We start from the raw sequence: 19,999 nt of genomic DNA, 5'->3' as shown, positions 1-19,999 counted from the left end.
TCAACATTGATGGTAGAAACATATCTTCTTTATTAATAGCTCTAGTAAATTATACAAGCTAAAGTATTAACATATAATCTGACCATCTGCGATGTAATACTGTGATCAAAAAGTAGGTAATTTGTTTAAAAATGAAAATTCTTTATTTATTCTTTTAAATCAATTTAGTCCCCTTCAAAGTAATCGCCGTCCGATAAAACTCAAGACCTTCGTCGATTCGGTTTTTATCTCCTCAATCGTTTGAAAACTGCGTCCCTGCATTGGCCTTTAAGTTTGCTAAATAGCCAGAAGTCACACGGAGCTAAATCAGGCAAATACAGTTGTTGTGGCAAGATATCAGTAGAGTTTTAAATGACAATTTCATCTTACTTTTTGAACACAACAGTATTACTCTAAATATGATCGATTACATATAAAAATAACTACAACACTTTTTCATTTAAGAGAAAAGTAAAAAAAAAACCTAATGCATATGATTTCAAATAAAAATAATAAATTCGAATACAACTACATTATAATGAACATGAAAATATTATTTTATACGCCCGAATAAAGCACAGTAACAATATATAAATTTATTACGCTTCCGTTTTCTTATTGTGAACAGTACTGTTTACACATAGTGTTTTATTTACAGTGCAGTGTCATTTTTCAATTTGTTTAATCCCATTAATTAAGGAAAATTGAAATCCAACGTTTGGGACATAAGACAAAAAATGGAATGTTAAACCTCGTTAATATTTGATTATTAATAAATCATACTTCTTATTTACCTTCATATTTTGTGGAACGGTGGACTAGAGTCATTATAATCTGTGTAATAAAAATATTCATTTTTAATGTTAATACTTTGAAGAAAATATAAGTACTAAGGAATATGCAGAAGAAAAAAATAGTTTTAAAACATGACGACTCGTAATCACTGGCACGGTACTAACAACTCGCATAGATTAAAATATGTCATCGTACTCACGTTCAAATTGGCGCCATCGAAGTCAATAAGCGCAATCTAATCACTTTTGAAGTTTTCAAACAATATACACTAATTTTAAATGACTCATATACACGATTTCAGTGTCCAATTGAGATTAGGTGTAAAGATGTAGAAATGTAAACTTGAGCTGGCTGCCTCGTGTGAACAGCTACATGTATGCTCAACTAATAACTTCGCTGCACTGACTATTTCAGGTGTGCGAACACGTGAAACGTTGGCTTTCTGATTCACTCCCGCTTGGAACGCTTACTTCGATATTGGTGAAGGTTAAAGAGTCGCGCTAAAAGCGGCCAAATGCGATCTCAAACTAGTTTATAGTTTACTTTGAACATATTTTCGAGTTAACATCCGCGTTCTGCCGCCCAGTGCGTTACCGATTATTTACAAATTGAGAAGAAAAATCGTACAAAAACAAAATAAATTAAGGACTCTTATATTAGTTAAAATATTAAATTCCAATTACGCTTCTTTGACCATTCGTAAAGACATCACGAATTTATTTTTAATTAAAATATGTTTATTGATAAAGAATACGGTTTTCTTACATTGACCATGAGAAAGACATTACTGATTGTTAGAAAAATGGAATGTAAACTGCCGTCAGGCTCACGCATTTGAATCCATTAAAACACATGAGATATGATTTTTCCATTTACCGACTATTCAAAGTACCGTTTTAACATTATATCCACTTATACTTTTTGTGTTTCTAACTACAGTTTCCTTTAGATAGGAATTATATACATTAAAACTGACTGACTTTATCTTTAAGTGTATTAAACATTATTGACGCTGTAAAAAAGAAATAATTTATCTACAATGTAGAGTACGTGAATTGTTTTATAATAGCGATGACGAAAATCACTAGCTTAGAGGAGCAATTGTAATGGTAAAAGGTTACAGTCGTTTCAGCTCATAGATGGCCTCTGCATGGCATAGGCCTCCCCCAAAGATGTCTATGACGGGATACACCACAGTTGCCACGCTAGGCAGGCGGGCTGGTGATCGCGGTGATTGTTGTATTATGATACAAAGGACGTTGCTGGAAACTTGTTTGTAAGCAGGAAATCCTATATAATTAATGCACAAAGTGTGAAATATATAAGATTGCATACCGGGATTCGAGCCCGCTACCAAGGATCGCAAGTCTTAATCCTCTACCGCTGAGCTGAACACTGCTCAGTTTTTATCTACACGTTAATAACTGTATAAAACTGAAATCAATAATATTTATAAACGTGTTAATGAATAGAGGTAAGAGAACATTTATACCTTTCTTCATTTAAAATGTACTGGGGTAAACCGAAACAAATATTAAGCCCTAGTCAAATTATATGTCAATAAGATTTTATAATATTTTACGCAGGGACGGAAGAAAATTAAAATATATATTTGCCTTGATTTTAATAACTAGAAACGGTGTTGGATGTGGGTGTATTAATTAGGTTTGAAGATCCTTTGTTGAAATATGTTTTCTTAAACTTTAACGTACGAGTCATCAAAGATGGAAAATATTTGTTGTCTTTTGAAAACCCATCTGAAGAAAATTTCAGAATACATTAAAAGAGCAATTTTTATAAATATTTTAGTCAAATAAGCATAATGGTAAGCCAGTGGCGTAGCTAGGGGGTGGCAAGAGGGGCGGTCGCCCTAGGGCACCACAGGCAAGGGGGGCACCCAAATTGAAAATATTTTTTTTGGTGAACAAAAAAATGTTAAAAGAAAAATGAAAACCACGATTTTAACTAGCGATGTCAGAGTTCAGATCTCCAGTGGGGCCTTTTTTGCTAAAAATGACATATTCAACAGATTAGTGGGGCCCTAAAAACATTTACAAATTTAATATATGCCGAAACTGGTTCGGTTCGTTAATCAGAGATTTTTATTATTTAATTTTTTTTGGGAGTTGGTATCTTTTGTGGCCCCAAAATTAAAAATCAAGAATTTAATGAAATAGGCCAAGAATTTATTAAAATAGGGAACTAGCCGCATATTTTTATTGAAAACGAAACGGTTTGCAGCTATTTCAATAGATCTAAATCATTTGTTTTGACGCAAACAGTCTTGAAGACTTTCCATAAACATTCGATATTTTGTGTATGAATTATTAAATCGTTAGGGTCAACAAAGTGTAGATTGTGGTGACTGTTTCGCGACGTAAACGTTTGAACTTAATTGGTTGTATCACCTCTAATAATAAGTCACTATTTGGATACCGAATAAACATGTACTTTAACAAAATATACACAATCTACAGTACGATGTCTGTGTTACTTTCAGAGCACTATTCTCAGTGTAAATGGAAATTGCCCAAATTATCCATATTTTCTCGTTTTGTAAAATTCGTTTATGTTCATTTATTTTTTTGCATGTAGGGGTTGGTCCACCTCCACAATCGTATCAAATTTATCGAAATAAGTATTAAAAAAACCATAATCGAATTTATTAAAAAATATATAGATTATACCAAGGCTTCTAAAACTGAGTTTCGGACCCTCTAGCGTGTCTCCTGAAAATTTTAGGGGGTCGCGAGATTTCGAAAATAAGAATTTCTATAAGACTTTTTCCTTTTTTATTTTTTTGGAGGGGCCGCCCCCCTAAGGAATCTTTTATTGAATGGGGTCGCGAAAAACTTATAAACCGAAAGGGTATCGCGAGTTAAATAATTTGAGAAGCCATGAATTATACCATAAATCGCAGACCTGCTAATGACCTGCAAATCTGTTTCATCCGAAATATACTTAATTTTCATGCCTAAACAATTTATATATAAAATGCGCATAGTGGCCGAAATCGCCATATGTTAATTTTCGAAATTGTGTTATAAAATAGAGAAGTCTTTTTCTACATGTTTTCTGTGAACACCTCATTCGTCCGTCAATAGCGTGGCGAATCTTCCCTTTTCAATATGCGTGGGTCAGCCGCATTCACAATATTTTACAAAAACATTTACTAGTCGGAGTTGGTCATCAGGTTCAAATGCATCCTGTTCGGTTTATGTTATTTTTAAAATTTCGGCTAATTTCTTTTTACAAGGTAATTTTTTCGTTTTATTTTTGGAACCCTCTCCCCAAAGCTACCAACGTCCGTTTTTTTAATCCTTTAAGATAACTAAATATGTGTTTGTTAAAAGTTTTTCCTTCAAGATAGCACCTTATATTTTTTTGTAAATTTTGACCTTCAAGATAGCACCATATGGCGTTTTCAGAAAAAAAGATTCATTTGAAGAGAACACCATATGAAGTTTTAAAAAAACACCCCAAGAGAACATCATATGGTCTTATGTGCGTGAAAAGATAAGGCCATTGGTTTCTGAAATCTAAAAATTTTTAAACTCAGTAAAAAAATGGGGGGGGGGGGGGCACCTGACCACAATTTTGCCAGGGGCCCCAAATATTCTAGCTACGCCACTGTGGTAAGCAGTCATCGTTTTCTATGGACGCCAGCAAGACCTCTGAAGCTTCAGTTTGAGATAGATTCACAAGGAATTGATGGATTCAGGATATGATGTTATTTCCGAACGTAACGTTATTGCGATAATTCTATAATTTGCCTTTAGAAAGTTTAGAACTAATCAACATCAAAAATTTTATATTAATGGTTATTAATACTGGTTAGAAAGTGCTAATAAACTAAAATTCTTCGATTTCTTTGAAGTATTTGTTCGGAATGTTCTAGGCGATCTATGGTATGTAAGATATCGATATTGTGACAAAAAATTAGTATTTTAGTATCGCTAGTAAGTGATTTAAAATATATTCAATTAAAATCATAGGCGGTGGTTATTCAAACGACTTTCGATGCGGTCGCGGCAGGACAAGATGACTGATATCTTATCTGATAAATGCTTAATTAAATACTGCGAAACGACGTACTGTGAAACTAAACAGAAGTTGGAAGACAAAGTGTCGGCCTATTTACCTTTAATAATGATAAGTACGCAATCCCTGACTTAAGTGTAACTATAGTTAAGCCCGCAACGCAATTTATACATAAACATATATACATATTTATATATACATGCAATATAACCTTTAGGTAAGGGTATATTTATTTTGAACTAGGGATAATTCGATTGAAGGCACCTAAACGTAAACATGCAAAGATTTATAATTTTGATTTGTACTGTGATTTAAATTTATGATCATAGGTTTTTCTTATTTTCCTCCAATTTTAGTTTATATATATTTTTAAATATACTTCTGTTTACATTTGTAATTTGCACTTGTAAACATGATTATAACAATTTTGATTAGATTTACTATGATGTTCTGTTGTTTACACTATTCATCGCACCCTGCACCTTGAACCTTGTAAATGTTAATAATATACGACTATGAATATATATATAATGATCAACGGGCCATAGAAAAGTGTTGAGGATTTGTTTACAAGATTAGGAGTATCGAGATATGAAGAATTCTGCAAATGAGCGAAAGTATCCAAAATCGCTCAGCAGATTGGCAAGAAGGAGTGGGAATAGAAAGGCCATATATCGCGCAAAACAGATAGCTACTAGTCTTAAATTTCTGGCTTGGAGGCTAAGGATTGCCTAGTGCAGCGTAGAATGTTCCTGTAACGACCTTTTTAAGGTTTTTCGGAATATGCTGAATGTAGGCCACTTGGATATTTATAGGAAGACCTATGTCCAGTTGTGCACATCCTATAATTGAAATGATAATGAGATGGCACTACAAACAGAGATCTTACGCAAAGCTGTCAATAAAATGGTAAACAGGAAAGATTTCCAGTGTAACAGTGGACGTTTGCGTTAATGTTCTTTCTACCCTTCCCTTACCTAATACTTTCGTATTAGGCTACTATATACGCTAGTCATTATTGTTAACTTTATATTGGACTATAATTTTATGTCATTCGATTACTAGTTTCTTTTTCTGTTTGTGGCAAATAAGCGGAGGTAAGCTGTGTTTTACTTTGACAGCACAAAGATTCTTTGTGTCACTTTTGCTTGTAATTTAACGCAAAGTGGTTCCTCTGTCATAATCTTTTTGACTTTAATGAATTTTTTTTCCTTTTTTCATTTTGTTTATTTCGACACACACTTTGCGACAGTTTTCGAATCTTACAAAGATATAGATAAAACTATGGGCTCTTAAATGATTCCATATTCTTTACTACGAGTTATTATGATACACCAAATTACTGCCAATTTAATTCACAAGCGAGTACTAGATTTAACAGGATTTTTACCGAATGGAAAATGTTCCATCCAGTGGGAGTTGGCTTACGCAGTCCACTTATACATTACAAATTATATGATATTAAAGAATCAATGATTACGATATTGAACGTTATCAAGTCTCCTAGGCGTACTGCCCTCATACGCCATGCCTATAATCTATTTTAAGCTCTTTCCATAATAACTGTTCCATTTAACTGGCCGACCTTGCCATATCCGTACCTACAGATACAAGTAGTTTAATCAAATTGAGCTTTCTATTGTGTATTATAAAGGCACACAAGTACTTATAAAATAATAAAAAATTCTCTATTTTTTATTATTTCTGTTGTAAAAATATTTAAAAAAACTATATTTACGCAAGTGTTTAGCTTTTAAAAATACGTAATAAGTAGAAATAATGAATCAAGGTTATGTATATCGCTGTTCCCGTTTTAAAAAGGAATCTGATGAAATAGATATTTTCAAATCAAAATTATAGAATGATCGTGTCAATTACAAATAATAATAGAAATTGTATAATTAACTTCTGGACTAATCTAAGAACTATCTCTTAAAATAAGGGAGGCAATATATAATAGATTGTATAGAATTAAAAATATTTTTAAATGTCTTTTAATAGTTTTAATCGTCATCTATTTAGTTATATAAATACTTCGTATACAAATATGTATGACGGCGAACTTAATGCCAAAAACATTTTCTGCCAGTGAACGTTTTGGACGGTGCACGCGAAACTAAAAAACAACTCAAACAAATATATACACTAATGACTTCTACTAGCTCTGATGGTATGTAAATATAGTTCATATTTAAATATCTACATATACTATATATGTATGTATATATAGTAATAAAATCCACTTATCGTGCCACGGCGTGAAAAATGTATTGTATTGGGAACTCAGTACTATGGGGGGAGGGTTCAAGTAAAGGATAGCTCGAGAAGTAAACTGTTTTTTTGTGCGTACGGGCTACGAGTTGGAGTTGGGAGTGATAAGGCAAAAATGGGAGAAAAGAGTACAAGAAAAAATGTAGTTAGTGCACGCAAGGCACTTACTCATTTACTCATATCCAAATAAGATCACTTAAAGTGACCACATGTGTACGCCATGAGAAGAATACTAGGTGTGCACAATTTCATTGAAACTAGAAACAGATTGAATTCTTGTTAGATGATTGCTCTAAAAAAAGGTAAAGTTTAAGATATAATTTAAAAAAAGCTTTATTCTCGGAAAAAAAAAACAAACACTAAACAGAAAGTATTATATAAGTGTAAAAAGAAAGTCGCTGAATAGCGGCTATTATTTACCCAGACAAGTTGAAAGACAAATTGTTACATCATAAGGAGTCATTAGTCTCGTCTGAGTGGCGTTAACATACATTGCAATTGTTGAGGTCATCACATCGATTCTAGCTGGAATGAACACGTGTTATGTATCACACATATAACTCTTAAAGAGCCGATATCATTTATAAACAACACTCGCTTTCATTACTAAAAAATATTAAACAAGTGAATATTTAAAAAGAAGCAAAAAAAATGTTATTTTTGTTACCCTTTTTTACATTCAAATAAATATACATGAACAGAAATATCTGATAACATTACAAATAGTGTTTTTAATAAACAACTTTATAATTAGTTATGATAAGCATTGCCAATTACGAACGGTATTACATAGTCATTTTTACAGTATAACACACACCGCAAATAAATGATTGTAACTTATAATAGGTAATAACAATAATATTTCTCAACATTTACGATAAAATAAGACTTTTTAATATATGTGTAAATTATGTAGTTTTTATTAAATGATCTTAATATAAATTTTCGATTGGACATTTTGGTAGAGCAAAATGTAAATAAATAACACTTTCATAAACATTCAGTTTCTTATTTTTATACAAAAATAATATCAATCGATATATATTTTCTATTTGTACTTTTAGTGAATTGACTTTAATTATTTGGCTATATAATTTTCAAAATCATTTAATTGCTTACATATACTATGTGTATGTAGATATTTTTTATTACACAAGAAAATAATGCTACATCTGTTTGTTAGTTACACTGTACATTAGTTTTTTTTAATTCTCCCAATAATGTTCGTAGTTATGTACAAGAAAGTAATAAATTTTACAATTTACTTCGACGGTACATTTGCTTTCCTAGTTGCTTAAGAGGATGCACTGATAAATAATTTATTTTTATTTTTTTGAGTAGTATTAAAGTAACAGGCACTTTATGTAAAAGAGAGTAGTTGGAAACGCTAGGTAACTTTTTTGGTAGGATCAGACTGAAAATTTTCCATACAGAAATGATTCCATTTCGCTCTGGCCATATTTATACGGTTTAATGTACCTTTTTATTAAATTTAACTAATTAAATGCTATAAAAATCGTAATGTAATTCAATACTGTTGTAGAATATTCTACCTAACGAATATAAGAATATACCTAAACCGCCTTCGGTGGTTGGCTATCATAGTTAAGGTTTTACGTTTAGTTCTAAATATATCTTTTTACTGAATCAATCTTAGTGATTGTACTTCCCCGAGGCTGCACAAAAATTTAAATGTGTTAGGCACACTTATAACTACCTCTAATGACCATTGACTTTATATTTTTAGCACGTTTGTTTGTAAAATAAACAAGGTCTTACAGTTCAATACAGAAATAATGTTAGCATCCATAGTGATCAGTGGATAATAATTTTAATGCGCGATAACAATAATTTTTACTATATCGATAATAAAAATAGATAAAGAAAATATTTGAAAAAAAGAAAAAACTTTAAATCGGAGAAAATATTTTTAATCATTTTATGTGAAAATTTGGAACATTTTTTAAAGTTTATTCAACTGTAATATATAGGTGCCATTTTGTTCGATTACTTTATGCCAACTTATATCATTTCGTACGTGATTCACTTTTCATCGCCAGTTATCCATCTCTTAAAAACGCTCCGGTTTCAAAAAGTCTTAATAAAGAATCGCTAGGTTTTGTTTTCAGTGAGCTCGTACAGAACACAAATATCAAGCTTTTTTGTATACCCTGTTTTATTAGCAATGGGTCAAAACTGTTTTGTGACACTGATTGACCAATCTTGATCCACTTTTGACGTCCTTTTATCCGTAACTAGGCGACCAAAACGAGGTGCTTCTTTAACATCAAAATGCCCCGATTAAAAAAGATTTAAACCAAACAAATTTTATTTCACTGTTCGCGATGCATTTATTTCCTTTAAAGTAAAACTTCCTTATGTTACTAATTTTGACAAATAAGAAAAACAATGAAAAATAGCCCCAAAAGAAAAATTTAGTAACTTTTTTTTTTTAAAAAAAGGTAAACTTGTTAATGTTTCAAAAACTGGCCAGATACAAAAAGTACACCCAAAAGGATTTTATTACATATTTATTCATACAATTTGCGAAGACTTCTCTGACCTAATATGAAATCAAAAAATAACTTAGGTTACCTCATTAACAAAATCGTTGTATTTGAATGAAAAAACCTTTACATTCCCAATTGAGACTTAAACACCTTAAATTTTCCGAGTAATTGTCCTTGACATCTTTGCGAACTAATCAATTCTACTTGGACTCAATAAATTGTTTGATTATATTGATGCTCAAATTCACTCGTATACACTCTTACATAAAACCAAATCGAACATACATCAAGTGTATACCAGATAATAAGCAATTTGAAAGTGAAAAAAAAGCAACTTTCTAGTGTTTATAAAGGAATATTATGAAACAATTTAAGTTTATTTTAATATGCTATATTGGAGTTCAAAAAAGAATTTGGAAAGTGTCCATTGACTTGTTTAAAGCTTTATACGGTTGTGGTAGCTTCGCACTATTTATCACAGAAGATATGCGCCCAGGCGTGTCCTACTTTAAACAGATAACTAGCAACGTATAGTGAGAGGCATGAAGGATGTATGCGGCAATAACTTGAACTGGTTGCATTCCGAAAAATATCTTGTTTCTATTCGCACACAAGTGAGCACGCACGGAGGAAAAATAAACCGGTAAATTTATAAAAAAAAAGTATAATTATATTCATGTTTTTAAAACGTGTTTGTTGATACTTATGATCGACGAGAAGAAAGAGCATATTTTATTAATATGAAAATATTTAATAAATTGTATAAAACAGCCGTAATCAAGTACGATTTATTGGTAAAAATTAAACTTTAGAGAATATTCTGAGGTAAGTATGAGAACGTAAATTATTAATATTGAATGAATGCTTTGCAATAAACAGTGATTAACGTTCATTTTAAAAATGTTAATGACAATGACAAACATTAAAAAAAGTATTGGTTGACGTGTCAAAAAGGTTTTAAAATTTTTATGCAGAAACTAGCCGATTTTTCTTTATTCATAATAATTTAAATTGAATACCTTCATTTTATATATTTTCGCTCAGACGACAATTTGATTTTCATTTTAAAGCACATGCGGACAAATATATTAGTGCCTTGGTAAAAACTTTTCAACATTTAAAAAGTAAGCATTAACAAAAATATTTTGTAAACTCATTTCACCAATGTGAAAATAAAAAGTCTACAATAAACTTGCTGATAAAATCATTATTAACCATGCATTAGCAACGAAACAAAAAATAACCTGATTTCCAGAAGAAAAGTTAAATGTTATTCCTTCTGACCTAAATATCTCCTTAACTTGGCTAATGACCATGTCAAACACGGTAGAGTCGAGGAACCTCAAGCTGGTACTGTAGTTCAGGGTGGTTGGTCTCAGCTTACTTCGAAAGCAAATGATCTCATTTCGAAGGCGAAACACCAAAATGCTTTGTTAGGGGCAGGGACGTTACAACGCAGATGTGATTTTTTTTTCATTTTTTATTTCTTTGCTGTTTTTTCTTTCTTTCCTCGCAAATTCTTACATTCTTCACAAAACCTTTCGTTCTTCACACTGATCATATTTCTTCGTCGCCTTTCTTTCATCGTCTTCATTCCTACCTTGTTTCTTATTTTACAGCATATATCTATTTGTTTTCTTTTGTGTTTTTTTTTTATTTATTTGTTCAATGACACGGATAATTCACCTTACTTTTTTATCTTTATTACCATTTACGTTTTGTTTTTTTGTAGTCTGGCTTCACCCGACCCTTTGATCCCACAATCTTAATTAAAGGTAGGACTGACAGGTAAGAAGCGCGCGCGGATCAGATCCCGCACAGAGTACATGTTCTCTTAGCCTTTAGATCACGGAATCAGAGAAATACGTTGCACATATATACTTAAGCGGTCTAGAAATAAGCTGTTTATACGTTCCGGCGCAGTTCTTGGAATGAGAGTATCTTCCTTCAGACGGAGCCGTTACATCATGCAAGAATAATGAAACTTGTACCGACAGCCGATACCGTACCAAGTTATCTCCAGATAGGTAACTGGATTTGCAAGCTTGGCCTCCATGGCCATCGCCAAATGTTCAATCCAGCAGAATATGATTTAATAAAATCGTAATAAATAATAGTAAATACACTATTACCTACGATATCGTCAACGAAACGAGTTTAAACCGAAATTGCTACGCTGCAAGTTCGACTCTTTCACAACTTCATTATTATAGGTATGTCACTATTCTAACAAAATATATTTATTCAAATAGCAGTTTGTTTCCCTTTCCAAACCCTTTCAAATCGACAGATATTTTCACATTATAAGCAGTAAACTATCACCGGTCCGGAACAATGATCTATCAAGAAGAGCCGTCCAAAAACTTAACAGTTTTTATATCTAAATATTGTCATGTAAATATTGTAAATGTAAATAAACAACATTTAAATGGTTGATATAAAACGTAATTTTCATTCTTACATTTTAGTAGACTCTAGATTTTACGAATAACGAAATGTACATTTTTCCAGAAGCAGTTATTTTTTTATTATTACACTCTCCGATGTTAATTAAACATAACAGTAACAATCCAAGTTACATATATGATTTTTTTTAAAGATATTTACGTGAGGAACTACCGAATTTACTAGAATTACGACTTTGTTTGTACTAATGTTTGCTTTGTAGCTATTATTCTAGGCATATTTTGTTCATAATAAGACAAAATAATTTGAATGATTTATTATATAAGAGCATAAAATTTTTAATATGGAATTCATAAAATTATTTATCGTCAGGTATTGTACAGTACAGTATTGACGAAGGTCACAGTTACTTTGAACAGTAACCTTCACGGCCGCATTCGCGTCGGCGTTGCAGATGTCAGTTTCCCAACCGATTGATGCTTTAATTATATGCCGTCTATTTCTGAAAATCGACTTGGTATCTATTTTTCCTATTAAATAGTAATGACTTTTTAACTTGTACAAAATAACTTGCTCAAGGTGCCATGGAGGGGGGCTATTTTTGGGATATATAAACGCGGTCGAGTCTAAAATGAGATATGCAGTAGATCGAAAATTATTGACATATTGAGCTGATTGGCGAGGTAAAGTGGTTGTGGGCAAACCATATTGCGCAAAATAGTTCGTCGCAGAGACCCTAAGGTTCGAGAGTGAAGACCATGGACAGCAAGCGCAGCGTAGGACTTCCGCGAACAAGGTAGACAGACAGACGACCTAGTTAAGTTCGTTTAAAGGCACGGAATGCATCCTGCTTCCAATCAATCCTATTCGAAATCTGTAGGGGAAACCAATTTCTAGCTGTGAACATCCTATGGTTGAAATTATAACGAAAATAATGATAAAATAGTGGAGCCAGCAAGAAATGACTAGTGTCTAAACACACATACACACGTAAAGAATACAATGAAATACATGTGTGTTATATAAAAATATTAACTGATTCAAAAAATACTGCCTAACATTTAATATTAATTTTTTTTTTACAAAAGTGAACAAAAAAAAATATTTTTTGTAAATAGTGTAACTACCATAACTTGGTTTTATATAAAAATAGATGAAAGGCAACGAAACGAACCAATGATTATTTTTAATAATGAGGGTCATAATTTAATACTTATCCTGTTCTGGATGATGGCTAATGTAAAAACACAATAATCACCAAAAAATTTCAAAGAGTTCTCGAGTTATGAACGGTGTAACTTACTTTATTTCATATATAAAGATTGAAATATTCATAAGTGTCTACTAACACTATTGTTGATAAATATTACTTACAATGAAGATGACAAATGTGAAGGCTTATGAAAAGCTTGCAGTATTAATAGCTTATATTTAATTTAAAAAGGAGGTTAGTCATTAAGCTATGATATCAGAGAAGTTAGAGTCAACTTCTCAGCATTCCAAGGATTCACCATGTAGGAACTGAATTCATCATGTTACAGGTACACTAACTTGGTATGATACTCAAAGCAGACACACATATAGCAGGTTTAAAGAGGGCTCCTTGCAATCAATGCATTTACTCTTATCAATCAGACATCTTTCCTTACATAACAGAATTTTAAATGCTCTTAACAATGCTAAGTCCACTCCAGAAATTATTGCTTGCCAAGATAATTATGTATTAGTACATTTAATAAGAGTGTAAACAACATAGGTTAAATTTAAGTTGCTCATATTTGCTAAGCCAATGTAATTCTATTGATAATAATTAAAAAAATCTTGCTTTTATTTGAAATTATGTGACCTTTGCCATAAAATATATCTTAATTATTGGATAACCTTTAATTTTGATTTCAATATTATTATGTACAACATAAATTTAAAAATCAGTGGTATATAACAGTGTACATATGTACATGTTTTTTTAATATTTTAATTATTATCGTAAAGTAATGAAAAACAAGAACTATTTACCTAATACTGAAGCCTTGCATCTAGGCAAAGTAATCAGCAATTGGTATTTTGAATCCAGTGATCCCTCTAGCTATACTTTAGTGGCCTGACCTTCATAATAATAGTTAACTGTCAAATCTAATATGTTAACTAGGCAAATTATGAATGTTAATATTTATTGCTAAAATTTATTAATAAAAAAATAACGCTTCAAAGAATTAATTAATCAATCAATATTATTAATCTATAATAATAGCACAATTAAAGTGTAGAATCATAAATATTTCATTAAATATTCCCAAAATAAATTAATAAAAAAAAATTAAAAATTTTATAAATCAACTTTCACAAATTACTTACAGTTATGATATCATAAATATAATTAAAGACATTTCTTAAAATATAAGACAAGATTAAACTAGTAACCATAAAACACTAAGTATTGATTAATAAATTAACAACTATCAATTTAATATTAGATACTTACTTAACATACAATATATGTGAAAGTAGTGTTAGTAGCCGGCCATATCTCACTATTAAAGACAACTAATCAATGGGATAAAACGAGGTTTTCTACTTTTTACTGCCAGTAAAACGAAATGAGATAAAGAAAACAACACCCACACAAACACAGACTTTTTGAAAACGAGATAAAAAAAACTTATATTCTTAGGACGCGTAAATTATCGGTATAAATTAACAATACAAGGTTTTAAAAACTAAGATTTCTGCAATGACTTAATCACAACCAACAAAACTGAATCCTAAATCTAGCCTGAAACACCACTCAGGGAAATGTCAAGATGACATGAAAACATTTGACATTTCATATAAATCTCACTTCTAAATCGCACATTCTACTTACGGAAAAGTAGTAATATTAGTTAAGTTTTTCAGGAAAAGTGAGTGCATGTTTTCTCAAAAAAAGACTAAATCACTTTGATTAAGGTATGTCATTTCAATATATTTGTAAAGTTTTTTTTATCATGTCTAAAAAAATAAAAGTACACTAGCCGTTTTCGTTGGAAAATCTTAGTTTTTTTATATATTGTTTTATGAAGGATAGACTTTAATTATGTTTCTTTTTTGATTTTGTTATATCCTATCACAAGAAATCAATATGATAATTTTAAACGTTTTTGTCTGCCTATGAATCTAGCTGATGAAAGCAGCAAAATACTTTGAATTAAAAAAAATCCCGCATTAATTAAACTACTGTTTTATTTATACAAAATATGAACAATAGTATAACATGACAAGTACTACCTTTCTTACATAACAGATCTTTTAATATGATAATGATGGCAATTATTTGACGATTTAAACATTGCAATAATTTCCTAACAAATGACATATCACAAAAGCTATTTTTATAATGTAATTTTTTTACAACTATACTCAAGCTTTTAAAGTTTTCGATTGCGTTATGTATGTTCTGTACCAATTTTAATTTATATATAAACTTACTAAACACACCAATTGGTAAATGTTACAGGACTAAGATGCGATTAGCGATTTAGTCATTGGATGCTAAATACTTTGGACGTGGTGTTGGTTGACGACAGGTCCTTAAATTGAAAAAAATGTAAGAAAGTATCAATATCAAGACAGTTTACCGTCCATGATCTCTAAAATAAAATATCAGCGTTGTTTTATTTTTTTATATTATCTTAAATTATTTTTTATATCATAATATCATGTAATTACAACGTACAACATATAACTAAAGTCTCTTATATTAGCTTTACTATAGAATGAAGTTAATAAAAGAGGCTTTAGATACATGTTGTAAATATAGTTTCTGATGCAATATTTGAACGATTATTCTATGGCTTAAAATATTTTTTTCTATATCAATTACATCAAAAAACCGACTCTGATTTTATTAAATACTATATATATACACTCAATAAAACATTTGAATACAGTAATAGTGACTAATCAAACAGAGATTGGCAATTACGAGCACCCTGGAATAAAAATTCAGAACGTGTATTGAGCGACAGTCTAATCAGAGTTCCTCTTCTTCTCTTAGGAATAACACCATAGATTTCCGCCTAAGTGGCTAGTGACTTCGGTTTTATTTCAATCCGGTGAAATATTCATAAAATATCATTAATATTCCGTAAGACAATTTGATATCAAAATCAAAGAAAATATAATGCAGCAACATGCTCGCAAATTTGATTTAAAATTTTTATTTTCATTCTCTGATAATGCGTAAAACTGATAACACCACTGACATTTATCTTTCTAGCAAAGTAATATTGATGCAGAAGTTATATATAAGCAATATTTATATACAGTAAAGGCATATTATTGCAATAAATTAAAAAGTAAACATGGATACCGTTGTTAAAAGCATGTTAGAAGAGGATCCTGAAGATGAAAAGAAGGTTAAATCTAATTTTTTTAACATATTGGGGTGTTTAAATATGTTGAAAAGGTTAAGATTTTCTAATACACCCCAACTCTTTTTTTTCACAAAGTTCGTATGTTCCTTAGAAAAGAGAGTAAAAAAGACACGTGAAATTTGAGGATAATGTTCATAAATTTAAAAAAAATGTTAGATGAAAAACTAATTAAATTTCTCAAAAAATAGTACAATAGAAATAATAATGAATTTCACGTTATATAAGTATTTTTAAAATAAAAACAATTCATTTTTTACAAAAGAAATAATTAGTTGACAGTTAAAATTCAGTCCACAATAAAAATGGAATATGGAATGAAATTCAATTTTGCATCCATTCCTTGCTACTTTATAGCAAATATGCACATACATAGACTTGAATGTGTATGTTACAAATGAAATCTTCTACAGTGGAATAGGAAACCATCCCACAACCTTACAAATTATGTGTTAAAACAATTATCTTTAAATATCCAGAATAAATATAAATTTATTTATTTATGTCTAACATTAAGTCTTAAGTGCACATTATTTACTATAATTAAAATATTAAGTTAGTGTTTAAAACCAGTTAGTTATATATTTATTGTGTAATGTGTGTGTGTTAATTATTAGATAGGAACTGAATTTTTGGCAAACAAGCAAACTGTACTCATCTCAAAATTCAACCATATAGTCATAAAAGTTATTGTTAATCTGTAATTAAAATGTCATTATGCATTAGTGATTATTGGTGGTAATTATCCTCTAATCCAAATATATTCAATTTTTTTCTTTGACCTCATTTTTTTATTTTGCAGGGCTTAGTGCTCTTTGGTCGGGACTTGTCCAAAATACCATGTTTTAGAGAAAGTTTTTTATATGGAATTGGCTCTGGTGTTGGTGTTGGATTGGCAGCATTTATTAAGACTTCAAAACCTTTATTATCACAGCATATCGGAGTAGGAGCTTTCTCATTGACCACTTTAATTTATTGGTCATACTGCAGATATCAGTGGTCAAGACAAAAATTTGATGCAGAAATGTTAAAGGATGCTTTAAAAGATAAAATTCGTTATGAAGGAACTGTTGTCGAAAAAGAATTAGAACAAAAGGGGATTCTGAAGTCAGCATAGAAGTTATAAAATTGGAGAATAATGACAATTGTGTTGTATGATATTAATGTGTAAATATATTTATCAGTAGTTTGATGTAATATATGCTTTAAGACTTGCTCTTATGAAAGTTTAAGCATAGATATTATAAATAATGAAATTCAAATTTTTGTTTCATTACTTTAAGTTTAAGCATATTTAAAAAAGCTGTATATACTTTATTTTCAGCAGTATATTGATATGGTAACACAATAATTTTAATGATTGAAAATACAATATTAATTTTTATTAAGATTTTTAAACAAACTAATTTGTAACATTATTTGGCTTTAATTAGGTGATACAGGCAGTATTTACCAAACCAGAGGTTCTCAGATGTATTTTCTCACAGACCACTTTCAAAATGTATTTGGTTTTAGTGGATCCAGCATGGACATAGAAATGTACCTGATTTGCAAGTCTCAACTGGCTGCACTGAATATGGAATATGCTAGTTTTTACAAGTAACATTCCACAAGTTTCTTAAAATTTTATTTGCCTACATATATGGGTGAAGTTAAGCTAATACTTTAGTTCTTCACTATCAAAAGCAGATAATTTTCTTAGACGCACTACAAATTCGAGTCCCCCGTGGACCCCCCATAACCACCGTTGTCCCTCGACCACTTTGGGAACTAAAGCCCTTGACTGTTTTATGTAATGAAGTTGCAGGAAATATTTGTGTAAGCATGCTATAATACTGTTAATATGCAGAAACTAAACTATTGATATAGTTTCGATAAATAAGAGGTTTGTTTTCAATAATCCTCTGAAATGTAAAATTTCATATTGTAATATTCCCTCAAAATATTCTTTTGTTTTTATACACGTGAAATAAAACTCATGACAATTTGTTTACCTAAAAGGCAAACAATCAATATAATGCAGTTCTGGCTGACATTTACAAATAAAAATCGTGTACATGTTGTTGATTTATACTTGGTAGCTTTTAACTTTGGAAATGGGTGTAAAAACTAAAAATTTTTGCTAGCAAATAAGTTATACATTTAGTCCTTTTAAGCTTTTATTCGTATAGCCCTAAATCCTTAATAGTATAACAGCAGTACTCATCTAAATGGCCGTCTAAAAGTATATTTTATTTAAATATAATACATTAACACTTAGTTAATACAGAATGAAACAAGCTGGCAATAAATGGGATTGCTATTTTTATTTTTTTCCATAGAAAACATTTTCTCATTTTTTTAAATATTTCAACATTACATACTTTAACATGCTAATAAATAATTAAAGAAGATCCTAAATAATTTGATTATTTGTTGAAAGCTTAATATCAGAATCATACTCTGCTTTAATTTATACAAAATAAACTTTGTGATCTTTGTGACTTTCCACCTTTTTTGTTAAGAAGTTTTTAATACCAGTTTTTTGTTTTTACGGTTCAGGAGATGTTTCTATTTGAGTTATTGATGAAGAAATATCATGTGAATAGTGAATGATATGCTTTTGAATGGCCCTTGTTTTATTGATAACGCTAACAAAAGACAACTGGCTATAAATAAATTAACGGGTAAACAAAGCTTGTGATACATCTATCTCTGTAATGTTGAGAGGGCTGAGATTAATTGTATAGTGTTTGATTGTATTATTATTGTCTACAAATTACCGAGTTTAAATGTACTAAGCAAATAATTAAACACAAAGTATGAGGCATGTATCAGGACGAATGTAATGTTTTGTATCGGAGAATAAATTTCTTGCGTTTTTATTAACATTTATTCAAACAAAAATATTTACAACAACAAAATAATCAATTATATACGTCGTTGTTTACGATCTCCGTCCTGTTTCTACCAATATATAGATGCCTTTCCTGTTTAATCTAGTATCGATGTATGGATCCACGTATTAAGGCTCTCTTTTCATTGCCGAAGGTCGTGCCCCTTGAAAGATTTGACAGGGAACATAAAAATGGTAATAAGTAAATACAAGGCCCGGGTATACGGCAGACACAGATGTACCACCTATTTGATCTCTTGGGAGTGGTGCTTTAACGACTTGGGGCAACGCAGCATGAGGGCTAGTCTTGTGAAGTATGGTCTGGCTTTATCAATAAGATCGAAACCCTGTGTAGAACACACCGTTGAGCCGCTTCAGCAATTTGGCTTCTATGAAGAATGATGAAGAGCACATAAAAAATTAATGATTTTAAGTAGTTATTTTTTATGATCCTTAAAATAAAGAAAATATTTTTAATTTAGGTATCAATTAGTATTCTTCAGAGCAGAAACTTAATGTTAAAGCATACTTTGTCAAACAACAAATAATCGTGGTTAAAATAACACTTAAACACGTTTTAAATCTCTATATCTCTATATTACAGAAACTAAAACTAAATATATTCTACTTAAAAGTCGATAAAACTATATTTTTATACTTGAATTCCTCGGCGTGCGCAAGATATGCGGGTCTAAAGTGCCATGCCAGAGATT

At 30.5% G+C, this 19,999-nt stretch overlaps 2 protein-coding genes across 4 annotated transcripts in view; one reads left to right on the top strand and one right to left on the bottom strand.

Moving 5' to 3' along the window:
• Positions 1 to 14,752, bottom strand: part of LOC137932854 (protein numb-like) — a 39,039-nt gene extending 24,287 nt beyond the window's left edge. Inside the window, exons 1-2 of one of the 3 annotated variants that reach the window (XM_068776534.1) lie at positions 974 to 1,160; positions 774 to 813 (exon numbers count right to left, since the gene is read on the bottom strand). In XM_068776534.1, the coding sequence (XP_068632635.1) occupies positions 774 to 779 (6 nt within the window). In that variant the 5' untranslated portion in view covers positions 780 to 813; positions 974 to 1,160. Of the gene's footprint in view, positions 1 to 773; positions 814 to 973; positions 1,161 to 14,484 lie in introns of those variants that run through there. The other 2 variants (XM_068776535.1, XM_068776536.1) reach the window with 2 other exon arrangements.
• A 1,505-nt stretch (positions 14,753 to 16,257) lies between these two features.
• On the top strand, positions 16,258 to 17,599 carry l(3)87Df (lethal (3) 87Df). The gene is made up of 2 exons (XM_068776734.1): positions 16,258 to 16,396; positions 17,214 to 17,599. The coding sequence occupies exons 1-2, from the start codon at positions 16,343 to 16,345 to the stop codon at positions 17,526 to 17,528; spliced, it is 369 nt and encodes a 122-aa protein (XP_068632835.1). The 5' UTR covers positions 16,258 to 16,342; the 3' UTR covers positions 17,529 to 17,599.
• The last annotated feature ends 2,400 nt before the right edge of the window (positions 17,600 to 19,999 follow it).

This window comes from Battus philenor, unplaced genomic scaffold (genome assembly GCF_028537555.1).
Source record: "Battus philenor isolate CCGP_79_NKW_IND1 unplaced genomic scaffold, ilBatPhil1.0.hap1 SCAF_12, whole genome shotgun sequence".
NCBI lineage: Eukaryota > Metazoa > Arthropoda > Insecta > Lepidoptera > Papilionidae > Battus > Battus philenor.
The sequence above is the reverse complement of the archived record's forward strand: the minus strand, read 5'-3'. Positions and strand labels throughout refer to the sequence as shown.